This window comes from Thrips palmi, unplaced genomic scaffold, assembly GCF_012932325.1.
Source record: "Thrips palmi isolate BJ-2018 unplaced genomic scaffold, TpBJ-2018v1 HiC_scaffold_18, whole genome shotgun sequence".
NCBI classification, from domain to species: domain Eukaryota; kingdom Metazoa; phylum Arthropoda; class Insecta; order Thysanoptera; family Thripidae; genus Thrips; species Thrips palmi.
In genome coordinates this window covers 3,481,400-3,498,565 of record NW_023144627.1, presented here as the reverse complement: position 1 = coordinate 3,498,565, position 17,166 = coordinate 3,481,400, and the positions used below count along the sequence as shown (strand labels likewise).

Below are 17,166 nucleotides of genomic sequence, written 5' to 3'. Positions count from 1 at the left end.
CGGCGCACTCAGGCGGCCTCCAACGTGTCAACTTGCACGGCGACGTCGGGGCGGCGTCGGGGACCTTGGCTAGGAAGGGCCACGTGCGCCGGCGCACTCTGGCGGCCACCAACGTGTCCACGAGCACGGCGACGTCGGGGTGACGTCGCGGACCTCGGCCAGGAAGGGCCGCGTGCGCCGGCGCACTCTGGCGGCCACCTACGTGTCCACGAGCACGGCGACGTCGGGGTGACGTCGCGGACCTCGGCCAGGAAGGGCCGCGTGCGCCGGCGCACTCTGGCGGCCTCCAACGTGTCAGCGAGCACGGCGACGTCGGGGCGGCGTCGGGGACCTTGGCCAGGAAGGGCCGCGTGTGTCGGCGCACTCTGGCGGCCTCCGTCTTGCCCGTCGAGCCTCAGCGACGTCGGGGGTGCTCGCGACTGCTGAAGGGCTCTGCATGGTGCCCGTCGAGGCCTCCAGCAGCACCCCGGCGGCCTTCGCTGCGTGCTTGATGAGGTGCTCTGCTGGTGCCCGTCGAGGCCCTCCAGCAGCACCCCAGGCCGGCGGGTGCTTCGCTGCGTGCTTGATGAGGTGCTCTGCTGGTGCCCGTCGAGGCCCTCCAGCAGCACCCAGGCCGGCGGGTGCTTCGCTGCGTGCTTGATGAGGTGCTCTGCTGGTGCCCGTCGAGGCCCTCCAGCAGCACCCCAGGCCGGCGGGTGCTTCGCTGCGTGCTTGGTGAGGTGCTCTGCTGGTGCCCGTCGAGGCCCTCCAGCAGCACCCCAGGCCGGCGGGTGCTTCGCTGCGTGCTTGGTGAGGTGCTCTGGTGGTGCCCGTCGAGGCCCTCCAGCAGCACCCCAGGCCGGCGGGTGCTTCGCTGCGTGCTTGGTTAGGTGCTCTGCTGGTGCCCGTCGAGGCCCTCCAGCAGCACTCCTGGCCGGCGGGCCCTTTGCTGCGTGCAGGTGACGGTGCTCTGGTCGCCGGCGCACTCGGGCCGCCTCCGTCGTGTCCACGCGCTCGGCGACGTCGGGGACCTCGCCCAGGAAGGGCCGCGTGCGCCGGCGCACTCAGGCGGCCTCCAACGTGTCAACTTGCACGGCGACGTCGGGGCGGCGTCGGGGACCTTGGCTTGGAAGGGCCACGTGCGCCGGCGCACTCTGGCGGCCTCCAACGTGTCCACGAGCACGGCGACGTCGGGGTGACGTCGCGGACCTCGGCCAGGAAGGGCCGCGTGCGCCGGCGCACTCTGGCGGCCACCTACGTGTCCACGAGCACGGCGACGTCGGGGTGACGTCGCGGACCTCGGCCAGGAAGGGCCGCGTGCGCCGGCGCACTCTGGCGGCCTCCAACGTGTCAGCGAGCACGGCGACGTCGGGGCGGCGTCGGGGACCTTGGCCAGGAAGGGCCGCGTGTGTCGGCGCACTCTGGCGGCCTCCGTCTTGCCCGTCGAGGCCTTCTAGCAGCACGCATGGCCGGCGGGTGCTTCGCTGCGTGCTTGATGAGGTGCTCTGCTGGTGCCCGTCGAGGCCCTCCAGCAGCACCCCAGGCCGGCGGTGCTTCGCTGCGTGCTTGATGAGGGACTCTGCTGGTGCCCGTCGAGGCCCTCCAGCAGCACCCCAGGCCGGCGGGTGCTTCGCTGCGTGCTTGATGAGGTGCTCTGCTAGTGCCCGTCGAGGCCCTCCAGCAGCACCCCAAGCCGGCGGGTGCTTCGCTTCGTGCTTGGTGAGGTGCTCTGGTGGTGCCCGTCGAGGCCCTACAGCAGCATCCCAAGCCGGCCGGCCCTTTGCTGCGTGCTGTTGACGGGTCGGTCGAGGTTGCAGCCATGCTCGACTTCGTGCGCTGGCGCACCGAGGTCAGGTCTTTCGCGAGGTTCGCTATATTAGAACGACCTGGACGTGGCTGTTAAATGGTACATGTTCATCAAGTTGGCAAGAAGTAGTGTTCAATTCAGAATTCAATGTAACTTGGCCTCTGGCCATTCTGGTGTGTCGCCTTGGGTTTCACGGTCTGTGTGCTGCCTCCAGACTATATTTAACCTGTGTGCATCCTTTTATATTTTTTTATTCTGATTGAGTTTGCTTTCCAAAGTTGATTTATTTCCACACTCCAATTGCAAGTTACACTCGTTTCGATTTAGTGTTTCATTTGGGATTTTTAATACTCTGTCTTTATATTTTTTTAATGTCTTTGCTTTATGATTCTCTTCCTCTTTGGCTGTGCGGCTTCCTCTTTTCCCCTTTTTCATTTTTGATACTTTTTACTTTAGTTGTTTTTGTTTCTACAGGACCTTTCCAACCAAGGGAAATTTGGGACAAGTGCTGCAAACATGAGACTTGAGATTTAAAGGCTGTTATTCATAACACTTTCTTGCAATATTATTATGGGCTATGGTAAATAAACTAGTTAATAGTCAGATTTGATCAGTCGTTTTATCCCCCTGTCTTTGATTAATTTCTTGTTTTCGTGTTCCAGGGTTACATCTACTGCCTGTGCGTCAAGAGTGTTCTTTCACCTTGCCCATCTACGCAGATATATGTGAAGGAGTGAAGCTATTGTGAATTTGTTGTTTGATGTAAGTATGCTTTAAATTGTAATTTTAACCTTGGTATTTATGCTCTCCTCTGCTTCTGGTTACGTTTTGTTCCTTCTTGTTGTCAGGTTTTTCATCTTACCATGGCTCTTTTGCCATATTCTCCACCTTTTGATCAAGAGATAGAATATAACCTGGCCATTGATTAGCATCATGGGGAGCAGACTTTGCAAAAGCCGCAGCAGCTATTTAAAATTATGAAGGATTTGTTCTGCGGACTATATTGTTTAGTTGATGTGTAACCTTTCTACCATTTTATTGCAATTTTGTTGTCCAATGCATTTATTGACTGTTGCTTTTATTTCCTGCGATCCAGGCTTTTGGCAAAGAGATGGAATAGAACATTGTCTTTGATTAAAATACTGCAGAAACAAGTGTTAGTGCCTCCTTTTTGTACCAAAACAATATGAGTTATCATGCAGCAGTGACTGTAGGGAGCAACAAGGCCTTTCTGAATGTGATCTCCACTTTGCTCTTTATTTTAGATATTAATTACCTTGTCCGTAGTGCCTACAATACATCATAAAGTCATACGTAATGTACTCGCCCATTTCTGTACCTTCATCTGAGTGCAAGTAACGCACAACAAAGTGGACGAATTTTCATTTGGTGTACAACCACCTCAATGCAAATACACTGGCGCTATTGTCTTAGTCATTTGTTAGTAGATGAGCATCATCAGGTTCGAACCAATTTTCTTATCCAAAGGTATCCTCAAGTGGTCCAAAATTTTGCTTCCGCATTTCTGATACTTATCTATTAAGTTACGACAAACTGTCCATCTCTGAAAAATTTTCTCACCAGATATAGAGTTTGTGCTTGTGCCCCTAGTTTTATAGCAAAGATGTGAACTAATATCCTTTGAATATAATGCATTATTAAGGATAGGGGAACTAACAAATTTGTACACATAAACACAGTCTGCAATCAATATCTCCATCCGTTGCCTAATTTATTTGTGAAAATGTTGCACAAATTGATTTTTATCCAGAAAATTTTTAAAGAAATACTGAAAATTTTATGCTAGACGGTAGTGAACTTTGCCAATTATTTATGACAGTAACAAGGTTTGAGAAAATAAGACTGCTTGCCCTTTCTAAAAGGGTCAAATTAGATAGAAACGCTTGCATACAAACAATTGTGCCACAGTTAAATTGTATGCAAACCAGCACACATTATAGATTCTTTTCCTAAAGGCGAATTAAAATGAGGCGCCTTGTGGGCCAATAGCTAATCCCTGATTCATACAAGACAGAACACCACACTCGTTGAAATTTCTTATTCTCTTGAAAAGTCATCCAACTTCACACGGGTGGGTAGGCAACCCTTCGTGCCGCGGTCCGGATGGGTTGCCTACCTACCGGGCGGACCCCCCAGCACTCCTGGCCGGGGGGCCCTTGCTGCGTGCAGGTGACGGTGCTCTGGTCGCCGGCGCACTCTGGCCGCCTCCGTCGTGTCCACGCGCTCGGCGACGTGGGGGACCTCGCCCGGGGGCCGCGTGCGCCGGCGCACTCAGGGGGCCTCCAACGTGTCCACGAGCACGGCGATGTCGGGGTGACGTCGCGGACGTCGCCCGGGAAGGGCCGCGTGCGCCGGCGCACTCTGGCAGCCACCGACGTGTCCACGAGCACCGCGACGTCGGGGCCCTTTGGCCAGGAAGGGCCGCTGCGCCGGCGCACTCTGGCGGCCTCCAACGTGTCCACGAGCACGGCGACGTCGGGGTGACGTCGCGGACGTCGCCCAGGAAGGGCCGCGTGCGCCGGCGCACTCTGGCAGCCACCGACGTGTCCACGAGCACCGCGACGTCGGGGACCTTGGCCAGGAAGGGCCGCGTGCGCCGGCGCACTCTGGCGGCCTCCAACGTGTCCACGAGCACGGCGACGTCGGGGTGACGTCGCGGACCTCGGCCAGGAAGGGCCGCGTGCGCCGGCGCACTCTGGCGGCCTCCAACGTGTCCACGAGCACGGCGACCCTATGGACCTTGTGCAGGGACGACCGTGGCTTTTCTTTAGAGGTAAAACGGTTTAGATGTAGTTCGTTTAGAGGTAAATAACAATTAGAAGTAAATTGTCTGTTTAGAGGTTTTCAGCCCCTACTACACAGATACATCTAATTTATTGTTTAGAGGTAAATTGGTTAGAGGTTCCGCGTTCATCTCTCCCCTCGCCCAGCGGCGCCAGCAGATCTCCGCCACCAGGCATCTCTCGAGATTCTCTTTCAAAGAGGTCTCACTCTCCATTACATGGAAATGAAACAGCCACTTCAGTCCGATCAAGGAGTTCATCAACATCTTCGGAGGAATTTAGCTTCAAAAACTTGCGGGCGTCAAAAAATGATCCCAATTACGTCCCCAAGGTATCATCTAAGTACCAAACCTAGTGCATCAAAGCCGCCTCGCAAGAAGAGGGGCAAGCCACCCCCAAATAAGCAGAATCCTACCAATAAAGGAGTAAGTTACTTTGTCCCATTTGTCAAGTAACCTCTAAAGGCAAATTTTGCAATACGAAGTGTGGCCACGTTGCGCGCCCAGCTTGCCTGGAAAATTGAGTCAAGTAACCAGTGCAGAAGGACAAGGAGTTCCCTACATGCCCAACCTGTCGCCGGCAGTTTGTATTCAAGGAAGTGCCCATGTACTTCTGACAAACTGATACTTCCATCTTATGGAAGTACCATACATACGAGGGGTGGCCGACTCCAGAAATTTCTGTACGAGGAACATGTTCCGGACGGAACATGTTGGAACATGTTCCAATTTTGGGAACATTTCGGAACATCTCGGAATAGAGGGAACATCGGAATCATCAGGAACATCGGGGAACATTTGGAATTATCTGGAAATATGTTGGAACATTTGGGAACATTCGGGAACATCAAAGAACATCTGGGAACATTTGAGAATATTAAGGGAACATCTCCAGAGTACCTCCATTGCTGTCGAATGCAATGCAAAGAATAGATTCTACTTGATATCGCTATCGAATTCTGTCTTCTAAGCCAAACTGCAAATCTGAGTGTCGGATAGTCTGACCACACCTAAAGTCGAACCTGGGTCCAAACTTCTTCCATTGACTCAAAATGGACCGGTTGACCTTGCCCTGTTTCCAAAAACACCCCTCTTTTGCTATTCTAGCTTTGTAAGGGGATCCTACTTTGCCCCGTAGACCATGACGGACCTGCAGCAGTGCCCCTGGGGCCCCGGATCGAAAAAGCCGACTCAGGGTAGTTCATTGGTCGTCCAAACACACCAAATTTGGAGTAGATCGGACCGCGGCAATTCCCCCCTTCCCCCTTTTACGTACGTACGCGCGCGCGCAAACACACACACACACACACACACACACACCCCACCCACCATGCACTCTCGTTCCAAGTACGTGACATCACGTTGAAACGAACGAGACAAAATGTGGCATTGTCACATTCGTTTGGATGTGAACAAGGTAATTTTTGGCCGATTCACATCCAAACGAATGTGACTCAATGCTCAAACGACCGTGACATAGTTTCAACCAGATGTCTCGCACTACGAATGAGAGTGTGCATCCGACCATCCTGACACGGGACAGGCTAAAAAAGATATAATAAACCAGAGGAACACAAGGAACATTTTGGAACATTAAGGAACATTTTGGAACATTTTGGAACATTTTGGAACATTTTGGAACATTTTGGAACATTTTGGAACATTTTGGAACATTTGGGAACATCGAGGAATACTGGGAACATGAGAACATTGGGAACATCAGGGAACATTTTTCGGAACATTTGACCGATGTACGAGGAACATCGAAGTCGGCCACCCCTCGCATACATATTTAAGTGTTTTTTCTCACTTTTTGGTCTGATAATGGTTCATTTTCGTCGAAAATTTGCTGTTTGCTTCAGAAAATGTATAAGGGTTGAATAATTGCTGCAGAATAGATAGTTTTATCACAAATCGTGAATCACCAGGATGATGAAGACTGGTTCTGAAACTGAGACTTGAAATGGTAGTTTCTCTAGCACTTCATGAGCTCCAAACTGCAAAAGTTGGCCGCGAAAGAGATCCGTGGCTACTTTGCACCAAGATGGCTCTGGCATTATGAGAAACAGCAATTATTTCACTTGTTTGTAGTGTAGTAACCGCGATAATTTTCTTAAAATTTACCAAATTGAAATCTGCATACGAATTTGGATTCGTCTTAGCAAGACAAACATAAAATGTTAACACATGTCATAGCTTTGCATGTGAAAGTTGAAAGCCTTAGAGCGTTAACTGTTTTAAACCGTCCATTTTAAGGCATCTTAGAACGTTTGAAACTTCGAAGGTTTTTAGAGTGTTTTATAGTTTAGTTGACTGGCCTGATGGTAAGGACAGCGATATGAGCAATTTCAATGAGAATACAGGTAGAAAGTACACTTCTTGGGCCAAAAAACTATGGTCATGGTGCCCCACGGGGTGGTCATGGTACCCCATACATGGGGCGCCATTACCACTTTGCGTTTTATTTTCCAAAATGTTCTGTGAGCCCGCCGTGCATTGCAGACAAGTTCCAATGGGTGGAAGAGGTCCTTGGAGGTCCAAAGAATCCCCTCATGCTGGAAACTTAACTTTTCGAACCACACGGTGGAGTAGAGGGAGTATAGGGATTTTGGACCGACTTCGGAGACAGCCAGAGCTGCCCGACCCGCGTAATACTAGTGCTATTATTGCCCCCCTCCCGCGGGTACCATTGTCGGTCCAGGGGACCCCGGCAACAACCAGGGACTCCCGCAGACGGCACCCAGCTCTCGAGCCACGCGGACCTACTCAAAACCTCTCTCTCCTAATAAACTCCTTGCTGACCTCCATCCACGAGTACCTTCCTTCATCAGAGACCCACCGCACCAGAAACGCTACACTAGTATCTCCCCGGTGGGGAGCCCCGTCGAGCCGTTGCCCAACGCCCGTTACGTGCAGCCCAGCTTGCTCACTCGCTCATCCGCGGAGCGAGTTCGCGAGCGGCAGCGAGCGAACTCAGCGGAGCGCTACTCGCCCCCTAAGATCTGCTCGTGTCTGTCTGAAGCCTTGTCGGGAGCCCCCTGTCCGGACCCTGTCCGGACCCCCCCTTAGCGCCCAAGAGCTCGTGTCTGTCTAAAGCCTTGTCCGGAGCCCCTGTCCGGACCCCCCCTTTCCGGACCCCCCCTTGCCGCCCAAAAACTCGTGTCTGTCTGAAGCCTTGTCCGGACCCCCCCGTCCGGACCCCCCCTTTCCGCCCAAAAGCTCGTGTCTGTCTGAAGCCTTGTCCGGACCCCCCCGTACAGACCCCCCTTAGCGCCCAAGAGCTCGTGTCTGTCTGAAGCCTTATCCCGACCTAACCTAAAGGGTTTGGTTATGTTAGGTTATGTTAGGAGCTTAGGTTGGGTTAGGGTTTTGTTAGGTTGGGGAAGGTTAGGTTACGATAGGTCCCGACCCCCCTGTCCAACCCCCCCCAGGACCCCACTCACCCAGCCCCCCTGTCCTCCTCAACATGCCTTCGATTGCACCCGCCGTCGCCTCAAGACACTTTTATACCCAAATAAATAAACACATTCTAATTTCAAACAATGCTACAGTTATTATTTACCTATGTTTCAGCATGAAACTCGCCATCAAAAAGAATGTATCACTGCTTTTTGAAACTGGGTCTTCCCCGCCGAATCGACGATGGTCTTTTTTTTGAGGTCGATGGATTCGGCCCAAACCACTTTTAATCGATGCTTTGGGGGCCCCCAAAAGGGACCTCTCTAAGAGGTTTTTTTTTAAAAATCTTTTTTCCCCCAGAGTTATGGCCAATCCCTTTTTGGGAAATTTAGTAAAATTTTAGTGAAAACAGTACTTTTCATCTTAGCCTATGAAAGTGTGATGTGAGACCCCTTTGGCTTATATTTCCATTTCAACTAGCTTAGAGGGGTCCTAAAAACCTTCTCCTCTGACTGAAGGTGAAAAATAAAAAAATTTCCCATTTTTTACTTGGGAAAATTTATGAAAAAAATGAAAAATGAGCATAACTTTTTTACGTGGTTTGAAAATTTTTGGACGATACTTTGTCCTAAGATTCACTTTAGGTGACCGCTTAAAACTAAAAAATATTTCATCTGGCAATACGTTCTTCACTGAATCGGGTTGATAAAACTTAATTTTGAGCTAAAATTTTACTTGAAACTTATGACGACAAAGCGCATTGACTCCAAAATCAATTTCAAAGGTAAAAAAGTTACTTATCATATATCTTGAAGTCAGGGCAGTTTAAAACACCTCAAGAATCCATCCCTTTGATGCTCAAAATGTTGATCACTCCTTATTTTAGGTATTTTGCTCTCCTTTTAAGTCTAAACCCATTAATTGTAAGTGGTCTGTACTAGTAAAACTAAGGCATAGTATTATGCCTGTCCTCAAGCGTAAAATCTTACAGTGTACTCCTGCGCTTGACTTCAAGCGTAAGAAGAGCTATGTTTGAAGCCAAGCGTAATCAAGCCACATCAGAAATTCTGACCCACTGCCTCAAGCGTCAAGTCAGTACACTCAATTTCAAGCATAGTGAAAACCCATGCTGCATTTTACAAGCACAGGAGAATGCGCACATTCATAATGCAAAATCAGCTAAATTTAATTTAAGATAATATCTTGGCTATCTTAAACTGAGCTGATAAGATAATATCTTAGCTCTCTTAAATTGTCTTAAATTGTCTTATATTGTCTTATATTGTCTTATATTATTGGGGCTTTATAGGTTTATAATATCTTAGCTCTCTTAAATTGTCTTATCATCTTATCAGCTCAGTTTAAGATAGCCAAGATATTATCTTAAATTAAACTGAGCTGATTTTGCATTTGAAAGTGCGCATTCTCCTGTGCTTGTAAAATGCGGCATGGGTTTTTTACTATGCTTGAAATGGAGTGTACTGACTTTCGCTTGAAGCAGTGGGTCAGAATTTCTGATGTGGCTTGATTACGCTTGGCTTCAAACATAGCTCTTCTTACGCTTGAAGTCAAGCGCAGGAGTACACTGTAAGATTTTACGCTTGAGGACAGGCATAATACTATGCCTTAGTTTTACTAGTACAGACCACTTAAAACATTGCAGACACTGTAGAATCAGCTGTTTGAAACAACGGACAAAACCCTTACCACCAATACTACCAACCACTATGTACTTTATGGGTTTAGACTTAAATGGAGAGCAAAATACCTAAATAAGGAGTGATCAACATTTTGAGCATCAATGGGGTGGATTCTTGAGGGGTTTTAAACTGCCCTGACTTCAAGATATAGGGTAAGTAACTTTTTTACCTTTGAAAATTGTTTTGGAGTCAATGCGCTTTGTCGTCATAAGTTTCGAGTAAAAAATTTTTGCTCAAAATTAAGTTTTATCAACCCGATTCAGTGAAGATACGTATTGCCAGATGAAATATTTTTTAGTTTTTAAGCGGTCCCTAAAGTGAATCTTAGGACAAAGTATCGTCAAAATTCTAAAACCACGAAAAAAAGTTTGCTCATTTTTCACTTTTTTTCATAAATTTTCCCAAGTAAAAAAGGGAAAATTTTTTGATTTTTCACCTTCAGTCAGAGGAAAAGGGTTTTTCAGGACCCCTCTAAGCTAGTTGAAATGGAAATATAACCCAAAAGGGGTCTCACATCCATTTTTCATAGGCTAAGAAAAAAGTACTGTTTTCAAAAAATTTCACAAAATTTCCCAAATGGTATTGGCCAAAACTCGGGGAAAAAAGATTTTAAAAAAAATCCTTTTAGAGAGGTCCCTTTTGGGGGCCCCAATGCTCGATTAAAAGTGGTTTGGACCGAATCCATCGACCTCAAAAAAGACCATCGTCGATTCGGCGGAGAATGCCCCAACTACAACAACGTTTGGTATAACAGATTCAAACTTCAACTTTTTTAAAAAATTTTCTCATGTTGCCTAACTTCTCTCATCGTCATCAGGTTAGCCAACCACCAACACTAACAAATGATTTTTTTTCTCTTAACATTTTTCTATCGCCATTATTACATTTTAATTTTTATTCAAATTTATTTTTAGTTTATTTTGTTTTTAGTTTAACACATATACATGAGATAAAAATTTCAAAAATGATATAAGATTAGAACTATATGGTGGCAATTTTTCCCACAATTCAACTCATCCCGTTGCCAAGCAAAAAAAATTTGTTGGGGTGAAATTTCCCTCCTCTCTATTTAAAAATTTCTATCTTACCTTCCTCTAAACATAAAATGAAGATATTGAGGTACCACCTGATAAATTTGAACCTTTTAATTATTGAAAAGGACTGTAATATAAATTCTCTTACAGAAAGTGAGTCTTGCTCTAGGCTTCACCTTAGATGAAATACTAGAAGTTGAAACGCCTGTCCTCTCAGTTATAAGCATGAATGAACAACCGACCTGTTCCAAATATTTGGTAAGACCAGTCAACCATTAATATCTGAAATCAATATTACATTAAAAAGGTCCACTTATTTATGATTCCCTTGCAGACACCACAAATATGCTCAACCAAAGGGAACAAGAGAGATAAGGAAAAAAGTTCAGAAAGCGAGAACTCTGAAATAGATGTAAGTTTAGATCATACAGTATCAACACAACAAAACTAGTCCCGTCAAACATCACAATTATTTTATTGCAGGATGATGAACAACCTGACAATGATGATCAAACAAATAAAAGAAAGAAGAAAGAGGAAAACCCCAAAAAACAGGTATTACAAACTGTAACTATTAATAAATACACAGTAAAAATTGCACACTAACTAATTTTCAAAATTTAACAGGAAACAATTTTTTAAAGATATAAAGCCCATTGTAGTCAATTCTATGACACTACTGGGGATGAGTCTCCCTGATTTTTCCCCCACAGATCTGAGCAAGTATGCGAACAAAATCTTACGAGAAGCAAAATTTTAAACGTTTCGACTAAATCTCTAAGAAATGTCCAAAGTCACTTTCCCTTGTCAAAATGAAGCTTACTCAATTATCTAAAAGGATTTTAACACAGAAATTGTAAAATCTTAGTCCGTCTACATCAATTTTTTTTTTTTAGAAAAGTGCTTTTAACATGTATGAGCCCCCTTAAGAAAAGAAAAGGGACGCATCCAACAAAGGAATCGGAGAAATAAACTGAGTTCAACACAACAACTAGATTTAAGAAAGAAAGCTCGAGATCAACGAAGAAATTTGAGAAAACAAACTTCAGAAAAGAGAAAGAATGAAGTGTTATAGTGTGGCAGTGTAAGGGACTTGGAGGGAAAGGGTAGTCGAAGGTCTCGTGGAGACGGAAGCTTCTGTATTATCAGCAAGGTGACCGTGTACAGAATGGTGGCTGGCGCCAGACAGCGCGCCTTTATTTTACAGATGCAAAGCATAAGGAAGAACAGTATGGTGGAGAGTGGGGGTGCATGGCCAATGGGATTTAGGAACCAGGGTTTTGAGGGAAGAACGGAAAGAAGAAGGGTTGAGGTCCTGGCCAGGATCACTAGGGCAGTGGTTAAAAAAATGGGGAATGACCATCTAGAGGCCGTGCTTTGGTTATGTTCTCTATTATTTCATATCATAACACCACCCCTCCTGAATGAAAGAAACGAATTTCTTAAAATTTTCCCGTACACCCTTTTCTTCCGGCTTCATGTTGAACACTGATTTTAAAATTTTTTCTGACGTACTGGTTTAAGATTTTAGAACTATTCTCCACTCTCTCACTAACTTAAACGTGATTTACAAGTCTGATTAAAGCCCAATTTTGGTAATTTCTTGAGTTTTCTTTCTTGAGTTGATGACGACTGCTCGCTGTCTTGATGTGATGCTACAAAGGCTCGCTTCCCCATTACACCTTTTGGGTGCCAGGCGTTAGGGTGTCCAGTCCTAACCCCGGGGGTCGGCTTGTTGTTAAAAAAAAAAAATAAAGAATATTTGGGCCCTTTAACATCTTAGACGCCAGGTAGACTCCAGCAGCTCCAAACGGATGTTACAACCGTCGTCACGTTTTGCAACACCGCGTGAATTTGGGATGTTCCGCCTGGGGGCCAACCAAAATTTGTGTTAGTTCTGGTGAAGCTCCAACTGAAACAAACAGAAAACACTCTACACAGTTTTGCGCTTTTAAGTACCCAAACCCCCTACTCTGTCTGGTTGGTTTGCCTGATGCCGTCCTGACTACTAACTAATCCTACTCTGTAGGCACCTTAAAATCTAAGAAACTTAATTAGCTGTTTGCTAGTGCAAATACTTAACTCATGGACTACTCCTCGCGTATGGGCTGGGACTCCGGGGCTGGCACGACGTCACCTCTCAGATCTGGATATGTCCAGGGCGGCTGCCAGCAATTGCTGGGGGGGAGCGTTCCATCCAGAACGTGAACTGGGTTGGTTTCCTCTCGCAGTAGCCAGGTGTCAGTCGGTCATGTAGCAGGGTGAGGTACTCGTAGTGACCCCTGCTTCTTCCGTGCGCCCCCTGCGGTTCAATCGTTGGTATGCTATGGCGGGGGGTGTGCGCACGTAGATGTAGTGGATCGGTCGTTGAGTGGGTGGGGCGACGGCGTCGCGCAGAATCCGTAGAATGGCCATGTGTTCTTGGCCGATGGCGCTCATCTCGGCGAGGCCTTGGGCGAACACTCTTAGTGAGCATGGGGCGAACGTTCCAGGACTGTCACCCTCTGGAGGGTTACCCAGCAAGTTAGTTTGGCGGCGGCCAAGCGTGGCTAGTGCGAGCACTTGGAAAGGGTAGCTCCAAGTGGCTCGGTCAGTGTAGAGGAGTTCCAGTAAGTTATGTCCCTCCACGTCTTGCCAGTCTTTGACAGGTTCATCTAGTACTGGGAAAAGTTCCAATCTCTTGAGTTGGCTGCAAGAGTCGTTTTTTCCAGCTGCGATGTTTCCTTAAGTAGATGTTTGGGGGCCATCGGCGATGTTGTTTCATGAAGTGTGTACCATCAGTGCGGCGATGATGGCCAAGAAGGCGATGTTTCCCTGATGAAAATCATTTTTTGGCCAGGTGCGCCAAGTCGACAGTGGCTCTGTGAATTTAAACTTGTTAGTTGCTAAACTTTGCTTGTACTCTCATCCTCTCCGAATGAAGGAAATGCGAAGCATTTTAAAAGTTTTACTTCTTTTGTTTGTACAGTCGGGTTTACAATGTTTATGTGGTTTTTACTCGGGTTGCGACTGACGACACTCCTTGTGTATAACTGCTGCGCGCGCGCTTGCGTCTGGCGATACTCCGCGCGTCGGGTTCCTAGCGCGGTCTGGTACGGTGCACCCCGCCAGTGCAAGCGGCGCTGGAGTCGCGTGTCGTACCGTAGCTGTCCGTTTCTGCCCGTGTTGCGCCGGGTTTTCGCAGGTCGGAGCCTTGCGGTGCGTTTCCGACCGTTGCGCTCGGCCTGTGGTTGGTCGATTAGGTCAGCTGACGTATTCTTGACTCCTGATTGGCGTTGTCGCGTCTTCCCGGTTCTCGCGGCGTCCCCGACGCCGGGGTCGGGGTCGTCGGCGTCATTCCGTGAGTGGCGTCCAGCTTTGGGAAAGGGAAAGGGGCCGCCATCTTGGACGCTGTCGGACGTTGTAGAACGCTGTCGAACATGGATCAGATTCTGACCCTCCGTTTTGAGGCGCGTGCCGCCTGGTGTTTTTGTGGCTCAGCTGCGGCATTCTGGTTATGTGAGTACCCTTTCTTGTGGCGTCTTTGGCGTTTGCACGATTCTTGTGGCATGTGGCATGTGCGTGTTTTAGCTGTGCGGTGGTTTGGGGTGATGTGTGAGGAGGGCCTGCTGTCTCCTCAATTCGTGCTCGACCCCCTTTTCCGACGGGATCCTGAAGTGCAGGAATGGGATACCGTTGCTCTCATCCAGACATGGCCGAGATTTCTTGTTTGGCGTGCGAGTGTAGGGTTTTTGTAAGTGGGCTTTGTACTGGACTGTAGCTTGTGGGTTAAGATTTCGCTGTCTCACTCCCTGTCTTTTTCCCAAAAGGGGGAACTTCCTGGCTTAAACCCCGGGCCCCTTTGGGGTTCCCCTTTGCACACCACTTCAACCTGAAGTGGTCATGCACGTCCTCCCACCTGATCACCCCCTCTTGGGCCCCAATTTTTTGGGCCCGGCCCTGAATTGTATGATTTCGAGGTCCCGCCGGAGGTGGGCCTAGCGTTTCCCCCTGCCGGAGTTCGGATTCGTGCAGGGGGCCCCGGGGTGGAGTTGGGGCCTGGGGTTGTGTTTGGGTTCCCCGGGGGTTTGGGTCTGCCTGTTGAGGGCCTTCCTGTGGTCCCTGGGGGGATGGGGGACCCCGAGCCTCCTTTCCTGGGGTTTCTCGACGCCCCCTTCGAGGAACACTCGTTTCGCTGCCGTCGGCGGCCGAGGAGTTTGTGTGGCGTGGACCCGGCGTCGGTCCGGCCAGGGCCTCCCCTGCATGCTATGGACCCTCTCCCATTGACTGATGTCCCGGTAGCTCAGGTGGGTGGAGTAGTTTTCGTTTTTTTTTTCGAAACCCCCAGGCTCCGTCACTACCTATGCTTTGATCCCGTCCTGTAGCTGGAGACCGAGCGTGTCTTGCGGGACGCTCGCCGTCTCGCTTTTGCTGCGGCGGCCGAAGAGTACGCCCTTTGCCTGGACGTCGAAATTCTGTCAGATTCGGACTCCGAAGAACCATCCCGCCCGCAGGGATTAAACTGTTTAGATTTTCCCTTTTAAAATTTTGAAGACCGGGGGCTGGGATTCCCCCCAAATTTCCCGATCCAAAGGATAGTGATTCCAATCTGTGCTGGTGCGGTTTCGAGTACCCGAGTGACTCTAGCGACTCTAGTGTTTCTGTGATTCTGAGAGGGGTGATGATTTTGTTGGGAATATGCTCCCCCTTTTCCTGTGCCCCTTTAGGCTTCTTGTGGGTTGGTTGCCCTATGCTCCCTTCTTTTCCTGTGCCCTTCAGGCTTCTTGTGGGGTTTGGGTTTCCCTTTTGGTGTCTTTTGGTTTCTCGATGTTAAACCCCGATTTTATAAAATTTCATGAAGCTGATTGTTGTTTGTTGTTTCACGTTCCTTTCCTTTTATCTTGCATGTTGGGCACTTCTTGACCCCAACTTTTTGTTCCCTTTCACGGGGGTTTTTGGTGAGGTTGTCCTTCCTTTTTTTTATTTTTTTTTCTTCCAAATTTGGGGAAGTGTGCTTGTTTTTTTTTTTTAAAGAAAGGTTTGCCTGTGTACTGGGCTTAAGGGGCCCCCTTGACGCTCCCTTGCTCAGTTGTTATTTAGTGCCTTTTTTTATTATTTGCTTTGTTTCAGGTTTTGATTTGTTTTTCTTCTGGTCTTGACGGAGCCGTTGTCGAAGCAGTTTATTCTTTTGCTCGAGGACAAGACGCGTTGGACTTGCTGCTGACGTCCCTTACTTCCCTGCTGCTGCTTGCTCTACTTGGCTTCGTTTACCTCGGTGAGTTTGCATTCTGATGTAGTGTGCCCTCTTGAGTGGCACTTGGTGCATCTTAACCTTTTGGATTTTCCTCTTTTCCTTGACTGTCCTGCTTGGTTTTCTATTGCTTTATCGTCATGTTTCGTTTTTATTTGCTGCAGTGATGTGGATTTTTGCGAGGGAATTCCTGTCTGTTGTGCTGGCTGACTTGGAATCGTCGTGTCAATTTGAGCTGCTTCCCATGCTGTGAGTTTGGGCTGCTGATCCTGCTGCTCCTTCTGAGGTGAGTTTGCCTTTTCTATTGCTTTTATCTGGAATTCTATTTCCATTATTTCTTTCATCATTTCCTTTTCTTGAGCCCTCATGCATTCCAACACTTGCTTTACGTATTCTGGATTCTTTTCACTAGGTTTTATTGTTTTTGGGCTTGTGCAGTATATTTCCTCAATGTCTGAGTCATTTTCTTCTAAATTTATGACTTCAATTTCTGATTCCGAAGCTGAGTCCCATGCTCCTAGCAAATTTGTGTATCCTGGGTCTTCAAACCAGCTTAGAGCCTCTTCTTCTTTTCTGAGCTTCTCCGCATACTCCTTCCTTTCTCTGGCTTCTCTTTCTCGCTGAGCCTGAATTTTCTGTTTTCTTATCTTCTCTCTTTGCTCGAGCTGCTCTCTTCTAAATTCTGCGTCCCGTTTTTTCTTTCTAAGTAGCTCCTGGTGTTGCTTTTGTCTTACTTTCCTTTCTTTCTCCTCCTCTTTTTCAAAAAGTTTTGCTAGCGGTGATGTTTTGGTTTGTTTAATTTGCTTGTTATTCTGTTTCAGTGGCGTTATCCGATCCGTATCCGTTGTGAGAGTGTCCTTTGGCTGAAGTGGCGATTCCCTGGCCCATTCTTTGTGGTGGCTGGTTTTGGGTATTTGGTAAGTTTTCTTTACCTTTCCATCCTTCAATTCGCGGGCAGAGTCCTTTTCGTTGGTTCCTTTATGAGCAATCCAAGTTCTGGGGGCCATTTTTGCAGATGTTTTCCGATTTCCGATTTGGTAGCTGAGTTGGGTTTAGATTAAGGTTTGACTTTGGTATAAGATGGCGGGCAAGGACAAGATGGCGGCCGGTTGCTTCCGGTTCGTCATAGCAGGCGGTGCTTTCATGGCCGGTTCGACTCATGCTTGGTTCTCCTGTTGCAGGTTATGTGGACGCGACCATTTCTGAGGCGTCAG

At 48.0% G+C, this 17,166-nt stretch overlaps 1 protein-coding gene across 1 annotated transcript; it reads right to left on the bottom strand.

Annotated features, from left to right (window-relative positions):
- Positions 1–15,954: 15,954 nt before the first annotated feature.
- On the bottom strand, positions 15,955–16,959 carry LOC117644289 (GRB10-interacting GYF protein 2-like). The gene has a single exon (XM_034383620.1). The coding sequence runs from the start codon at positions 16,957–16,959 to the stop codon at positions 15,955–15,957; it is 1,005 nt and encodes a 334-aa protein (XP_034239511.1).
- Between the last annotated feature and the right edge of the window lie 207 nt (positions 16,960–17,166).